The sequence below is a fragment of the Gymnoscopelus microlampas genome (genome assembly GCF_963454915.1).
Source record: "Gymnoscopelus microlampas genome assembly, chromosome: 22".
In the NCBI taxonomy this organism is placed as follows: domain Eukaryota; kingdom Metazoa; phylum Chordata; class Actinopteri; order Myctophiformes; family Myctophidae; genus Gymnoscopelus; species Gymnoscopelus microlampas.
The window spans coordinates 5,770,866-5,779,168 of record NC_139959.1 but is presented as its reverse complement, the minus strand read 5'-3'; the positions used below and the strand labels follow the sequence as shown (position 1 = coordinate 5,779,168).

Sequence of the window (8,303 nt, the reverse complement as noted above, 5' to 3'; positions counted from 1 at the left end):
CCCTCATGTCCAAACCATCTCAAACAGGCAGGCAATATAGTCTCATTTAATGCATTATACCTACCTACCTATTCACCCGGTAACGCTGTCACCTCTATTGATACATTTACATGTCGCTGGCCATAGATTGCTGTTTTGTGACGTTGTGAATAGGGTACTAAAGCGAGAACAATAGCCTAGTGCTCGTGCACACAACGTCATCTAAATAGCGTTCCAACGGTGAATAAATCCCCACCACACCGCTGGTGAGGAAATGGCATTAGTGATAAACCACTCATTGATTTCTTAAATATTATCGCTAGGTCTTGGTGGTGCCTCTACCGATGATGGACTTCTTTGTGTTTCTCTCAGGTCTCAGCAGGATGTTATAACACTTTGGTCCAAACAGTGACACCAAAAGACCAAAACTAGATGCTAAAATAGCAAATACCTCCACTACATCTGCATATTTGCCTGGAGAGCTAATATATGCTGGGATGAAGGCTACCCACACGGCACAGAAGATCAACATGCTGAAAGTGATTAACTTGGCTTCATTAAAGTTGTCTGGAAGATTCCTTGCCATGAACGCTAGGACGAAGCTGAGGAGTGCCAGTAAACCAATGTAACCCAGTAACACTGAAAAACCAACTGTTGATCCCACCACACACTCATAGATTATCTTATCATTGTAGTATTGTGTGTTTTTATAAGGAGTTGGTGAGGCAGACACAAGCCAGGCTGTGCAGATTATTGCCTGGATAGAAGTAAGAGCCAGAACTGTTCCTCTCTGCTGCATAGCACCAAACCACTTCATAATGTCTGCACCCCCAGGCTTGGAGGCCTTGAACACAGCCAACACCACCATAGTCTTTACCAGGATACACGAGACACACAGCACAAAGCTGATCCCAAATGCTGCATGCCTCAGCTGACAAGTCCAAAGTGTGGGACGGCCAATGAACAGAAGTGAACACAAGAAACATAGTTTGAGTGACAGCAAAAGAAGGAAGCTGAGTTCTGAGTTGTTGGCGCGCACCATGGGTGTGCTTCTATGATAGATGAAGATTCCCAGGACAAAGCCACAGATAAGTGTGCCCAGCAATGAGATGGTTGTCAAGGAGATACCCAGGGCCTCATGGTAGGAGAGGAACTCCAGGCTCTTAGGGACACAGTGGTCACGCTGGGGACTGGACCAGAAGTCCTCTGGACAACTGGTGCACTCTGTAGAGTCTAATGAAGACAGCAAGGTTAAAATGATAGAAGTACAGTATTGTCTTAAATATATCCTATTGTACATTGCTCCATAATGTAAACCTACCAGTCTCATTGCTGATCTCTCCCTCAGAGCAAGCAATGCAGTCAAAGCAGCAGACAGGTTCCCCTTTCCTTCTGGCCACACGGGTTCCAGGGGAACAGCTCTCACTGCACACTGACCGAGGAGGCTAGAGAGGAAAGTAGCAATGATCAATTTCAGTCTTAACTAAATTACATTCACATCAACATTAGCTATTTTAGAATGCCATATTGACCTTTGTAGATTCAAAGTTCCAGATGATTTTGTCTTCATCAATGATGAGTTCTTCACCTGTGGAGGCTGACTTCTTTACCACACCTACATTGAGAACCTTTGTGCTTCCATCTGGGAGCCACGCCCAGTTCATGACATCATAGATTGGTAAAGCATCACCGTTTTCATCAAATGATACATGATCACCAAATGATGTGGTGAAGTTGATCTTTTCCAGGTAATACATGAGCTAGAAATGGTCATGAGCTAAATTATGAAGAGCAAACTTACTTTAAAGGGATAGTTCACCCAAAATAAATACGTATTTTCAATCAATTACAGACCCCATAAAGCCTTGAATGAATGGAGATTTTTTTGTTTTTGTCGCATTCATGATCCAATCATTTGATGACCGGTGGAAAGATGCTATTGTCTCCGGTAGGAGACTCAAAGTTGACACTTTGAGTCTCCTACCGGATCATAAAAGTATTGGCTTAGGAATGTGACAAAAACAAAAAAATCTCCATGAATTCAAGTCTCCATGGGGTGTGTAATCGATAGAAAAAAAGTCATTTTGGGAGTGAACAATCCCTTTAAAGAAATGCTGGCGTCAGAAATGGGCCTGTGATATTTGTTTTCTTTGTTTCTTTGTTTCTTTGTTTCTTTCTTTCTTTCTTTCTTTCTTTCTTTCTTTCTTTCTTTCTTTCTTTCTTTCTTTCGTTCTCAGATTGGGAACATTCATATTTTAGTCAAAATGTGGGGCATTAAACCATCTGACCATTAAAAAAGAGGGCAATACAGGTTTCCAGCATGCATCTACAACATAGTAAGTATAAGGATCCCCCAAAAATGTAACTGTGTTAGTGATCCAAATACTCATGAACATTTACTGCCATGCATTTAGTATTACTATACATCACTATAAGCAAATTGCCATCTTTACATATTCATTAATATTCTAAATTTGAGTCCAACTAGCAGCATTAACAGGTAAACAGAATTAGTGTTACACCTGCCATGACTGTATTGTCTGCAAACTGGCACAGCTGTGCCCAATGAAAGGCCCTCTTCCTGGCACACATTGTAACATGTCATGGAGAGCATGGGCCAGAGCATACACAGCCTTGTACACATTGTACTCTGGTCTGAGGTCAGACACATCCAAAAGGGCAGTTTCTGCTGTTGCTAGATCCTCTTGTCCAGTACACACCCTTCCACCAGCATGCACCCACCCTGATGGAAGGGGCGCAAATTTACACTGAAATGTGTGCTGCCAAAACTGCCTCACCTGAAGGAACACAATGAAGCCTTTTAAGCATGAATATAATACCTTGTGAATATTTAAATATCGAATCATATCTCAAGATCCACATGGAAACGCATGGCTTCATGTAGGCATCATGTAGCCAGTGTCAGTCATCTATTTGGGCGAGGTTTCAGGTCAAAATGTACTTCCACTATATAACATGTAATTACATATTTCCAAAAAATCTTAAATACTGCAGTGCTGATCGGTTCAACTGTTTGCGAGATTAGCTCCTGTTTACGACAGCCTCTTATAAAGCCATGCCATAAAAACAGATCAGTATGTAATTTCAGCTTGAATATTACATTTAACAAAAGACTCACTATGGTGTTGTCATGGCTGTTTTCAGGATGTATTTTCAACAAGAAGTCCTTGAGACCTGATATCTCTCCACGACGGATGGCAATGCCCAGGGTGCCTCTCAGGTATGGCATGAATTTAGCAGTCTGGAGTCCAGTATATGTTGTCCAGGCCTCACTGGCCATCCATTGCAGACCTGTCACATTCTGCTTTACCACCTATTGTGTTAAACAAAATATATCGGTATAAAGTAGGGATGCACAATTAATCGGTCATCATATCGGTAACCGCAATATCAGCCTTAAGAATGCAATATCGGTATAGAATCGATACAGAAATAATATATTGGTAACTTCTAGCCAATATTTTATTTTATGATATTTATGTTTGAATGTGTAGCTGAACATTATAGTTACTGTATACCAGGTGTTATACCTACTGGAAACGTGTAGTGCAATATTGGTATTGTCTCGGTCCGTTTGACTATGCAATTAATCTGTAATCAGCCAAATATAAATATCATGCATCCTTAGTATACAGATAAATACGCACATGTATAATCCAGTGTCTATAAACTATTACACATGGAATGTGGAATTAATATCATTAAAATAACCTAATTAGTAGTGAGGTATGTGAATTGTGTTATTTGTTTGCTTATGCTTATTGCAATGCTTGCAATCTACTTTATATATGAAAAGATGTCTTCACTCAAATATAACTCATTTTGGCTTCTTTGAAATTATGAATGCCTAAATTAGCATGTCTCCAACCTCATCCATTAGATGAACCATATGGCCCTCATATGCAAATGCAATGACCACACGAGCTGTGGATTTCTTCATCCCAGTGACAATCCTCTGAAGTTCAGATGGGTCATGGTCCCAGGGCAGAACCTCCACATATGCCAGACAACCCAAACCAGACTGCGCCAGCTCAGACTCCAAGGATCGGGCAGCGTTGCGTCCATAGTCATTATCAGTCAACAGCAGTCCTGCCCAGGTCCACCCATACCGCCTCATAATCTGGAGCATAGCTTGCACCTGGATAAATAATGGAGGGAATAGTGCTTACTAAGTAAATGTACCACTATGTGAATACTAAGCGCTGCTTAGACTAGGTTATTCGCATAGTACATTTGTGAATCTCCTGCACAGATTCCACAATCATTCTCTTTTGACGCTATCACCAGAGACCTTTTGTTGACAAAGGTTTAGCCCTAGTTTGTTTATTTGAAGAGGTTTTCTTTATAATTTATTTATTTCATCTGGGATATATGTTTTACAATTAATTCATTTCATTTTAAAATAAAATATATTTAAAGTTATTAAAGAAAAAAAGTATATGCCTTAATGTGTACCTTACAGTTACAGTAATGTATCTACCTCAGGAATACAAATGCATTATTTAATTTGATATAGTATTGAAAAGAGGAAAGAGAAAATACAGTTGGTAAAAAAATACAAGATTTTTGTAGGGAAATAATAAAGTTTTTTTTTCAGTCATTTGTCTGGAAAATACTTTTGTTGAAAAAATCGTATTGTGAACCTGGTATGGTGAATCATATCAGAGTTGAGTGAATGTTAGAGGCCTTTACACTCACTAGAAGGATGCTTTGGTTAAGTGTGTGGAACATACTACTTGATACCAACAGATCTTTAGAAATTCACCTGGAAAGCATCACTTGGGATTGTTCTAAAGAAGGATGGGAATGTATCCTGGTCACTCAGACAGGAGCAGGTGGAATAGTGACTTACCTGAAAAAGACACAAACATCTGTTCTGTAATACACCAGATTCATTTATTCTATTTTTTATTGTTTCCCCTGCAAGCAGAGCATGTGATAACCTTCATAATCACAATGTAGACAATGTACACAATGTCTTCTAGACCCTGTACTACTCTGTTGTGCTCTTAAGCACCATGGACAGCGACTCATAAAACTCACAGCAACCAGGTTTTAGCCCCTAATGAATTACCCGGCAAATGTACAGTATACCTTTTTTATTAAGATATATTAAGAATAGATTAAGAAAAACAAGCTGTAGGCTGATAGCAATAAAGTCTATGGGGTTATCACTGCCCCCCTCTAATATCTGTTCAGAATTAAGAGTGGGATCTTGCGAGACCAGGCACATACATCGTCCGTACATGTTGCAAATGTTTATTGCAACATAAATGTGTTGTAACCTTAGGCCTATTGTATGTATTGATCACAGTGATTGATATATATTGTTTAAGGTTAAAAATACAATGTCCATAGCATTCTGTATATCTCTCCAAATACCTTACACCCCGACTCAATTATTATATAAATAAAATACATTATGTTATATCTGACTATAACACCAACCCAACTCGGGGCCAAAGGATTCCTACTCGCAGATGCTGGCAGAGAATCAAACCTCTGACACGGATGCACTGTGCTCAGACCTTTTGAAAACCTGCTTCATGATCCATTCATATATGCTCTGCCTGCAAGTAAATACTTTCTATGCCTTTCAAGCTGTACAAAGAGATTTGTAAATAACCAAAACAACCATAATGAAGTATATAAAATTGGTGACGTGAAACTTACCATGGACACTCTGTACAAACCTAGTACACTAGAGATGGCAATAGAATGTGTTGAGGTTTCGTCACCCACAATTCCAAGCACTGGAGGGGAGCCAACACAGCTCTCATCCAGGTGAAACTGCTCCTCTCCCCCACTGACCAATGACAATGCTGCACGAAATGCACCTCCAAGAGTGAGACAAGTATCATAGAGACTATATCCCAGAGTCACATTGGGTAGTAGGCTGGGGTTTCTGTTGATCTCAGAAATGGCAAAAGCCATGGTCTGGGCCTGCCTGAATCCTGCAATATCAAAACTAACACACAAAATGTTTAATTTATCTTTGTATAAATATTCAATATCAACTAATCCTATACTATGCATAACAACAAGGTCACTGTTCTCATGCTTGCTATTGCATTTGTGATACTCACCCGTAGCAAGTGAGGTCTTGTTGCTTGGAGGTGAAAGACAGCTCAGGGAAGACAGAGGAGAAGTGGATTGTAAACAAGCCACCCAGAATAAAGTCTCCAGCCCTGGAAATTCTGTTGAATTTAAACTGTGCCTGTAACTCACAAGAAGAGGAAGGTGAAGAAGACAAAGGAGAGAATGAAGAGAACAACATCAAGGTCAAGTACAGGTCATATAAAAGCAGGTGTGTGTCTAGAGAAGCCCTCATGACTGCCCTCTTTCTAATCCCCCCATTGTTGCATTTTATACACAGTGCTAGCACATCCCCTGAGTCAACCTATGTCATTACACCCATCTGGGCAGAGGCAGAAGTAGGGGCAGGGCTTAACATACATAACATACAGTACATCAGTAATCCTTTCATATAAAAATATCTCTCCATAATATTCTAAGCAATAGGGTACCCCTCTTCGACCCTGTCACGTGTGTGTGTGTGTGTGTGTGTGTGTGTGTGTGTGTGTGTGTGTGTGTGTGTGTGTGTGTGTGTGTGTGTGTGTGTGTGTGTGTGTGTGTGTGTGATATATACTACTTGATACCAACAGATTTTTAGTCTGTAGAACTTCACCTGGAAAGCATCACTTGGGATTGTTCTAAATAATTTATTCTGGTCACTCAGACAGGAGCAGGTGGAATAGTAACTTACCTGAAAAAAGACTCAAAAGATATGTTCTGTAATATAGTAGATTTTCTTTGTATAATTTCCGCCTGCGAGCAGAGCATGTAAGTGGAGCGTCCTTGGCATGACGTTAAACTGCCCCGTTGTAGATACCATCGTCAATGTAGTAGGTGCAGTGGATGGATTTGCAACTTCTGTGGACTATGTAGCTTGTATACAAGAAGGCACTACTCACCCGGGGGAATCTACCAACAGCCGACGCTACCTAACGGCCCCTCCCGTGAACAGCTACCGGGAAGAGAGGCAATAGACCCGCCGGCCTTCCAGCGGTATGTCCGTCCGCTGTCGGAATAGCAATAGGTGGACTTCCAGGCCCATGAGAAGAACTACAGAGAGCGCTTTAACACCAAGCAGCAGTGCAAGACCAAGAACTTTGTTTCCTCTGGTAATCCAGCCTAGGACATACCCACGGACTGGTTGTTGGAGGGTTTCGACAACTTGGGATGCCCAAAGACGAGGCAGAAAGGATGGCAAGGTATTGTGCTGTCTCTACTGCCATATATGGCAAAGCCGCCACTACTTGTGCCTATGGAGTGCTGAATGACATGCGTGTTGTATCATGCGGACAAATCCATGAGTTTGTGAATGCAACCTTTACTGCACCTAAAATATTTGTGTCCCTGTATGCGTTCCCTGTGTGTGGACATAAATAAATTGCTAAACTGTGTGTGTGTGTGTGTGTGTGTGTGTGTGTGTGTGTGTGTGTGTGTGTGTGTGTGTGTGTGTGTGTGTGTGTGTGTGTGTGTGTGTGTGTGTGTCGGGGCAGCGAGTGGGAGGGGGGTTTGGCATGGTTTCGGATTTGAAGCAGTGATTGTGCGGCCACATGTGGAGGAGGACCATGTATACGTCACGGGAGAAGGAAAAAAACGTCTACGTGATGCGGAAGTCTTCCACGAGTGTAGTATATTTCATAGATGTAAGATGACTTCACTTCACAAGTAAGCTGCAGACAGAAGAGTATATTGTGGGTGGTTGCGGGCCTGGCCGGGTGGGGGTACAATTAGCATTGACTATTGTCTTATCTTGGAGACAGTGCGTCTATCCATTTGTGATCAAGGCTGACACCTTTCCTTTCCTGACTCTTTACAGTTGCAAATGTGGAGAGCCAGAGAAGGTGGGGTCCCACCTTACAGGGCTGACACACCCACCCATGTACTTTTGTTAGATCTCACTACTATAAATATACTGTAAAATGTAGGCTTGAGTGTGTGTCAGAGGCCGAAGGGTCGCCTGTGGGGACCTCAGGGTCTCCATAGAAAACTGCTTGTACTCTGTTTGTTCCATGAAATAAATCCGAAGCAACGAACCTCACTACGGAGTGATGACTCAAATCCATTCTTCAAACATCTATTCACATCTCTGGAACATCAAACTAACTTTACAATATGGCGTTGTTGGCAATTAGTATAGTGCATTAAAACCCGTAAGTCTGTGGTTTTAAGATACCACATACGAGGACATGTGAAGAGTGGTCGAGCCTACACTTCCTGTACACTCGCTCCAT

The 8,303-nt window shown here is 41.4% G+C and overlaps 1 protein-coding gene across 1 annotated transcript; it reads right to left on the bottom strand.

The window, feature by feature from the left end:
* Window positions 1-298: 298 nt before the first annotated feature.
* LOC311039092 (extracellular calcium-sensing receptor-like) lies at window positions 299-8,303 on the bottom strand (the record flags this gene model as incomplete). The annotated part of the gene is made up of 10 exons (XM_084048732.1): window positions 299-1,212; window positions 1,301-1,424; window positions 1,512-1,739; window positions 2,502-2,777; window positions 3,119-3,313; window positions 3,869-4,138; window positions 4,766-4,852; window positions 5,674-5,968; window positions 6,087-6,217; window positions 8,253-8,303. The coding sequence occupies 10 exons, from the start codon at window positions 8,301-8,303 to the stop codon at window positions 299-301; spliced, it is 2,571 nt and encodes an 856-aa protein (XP_083904858.1).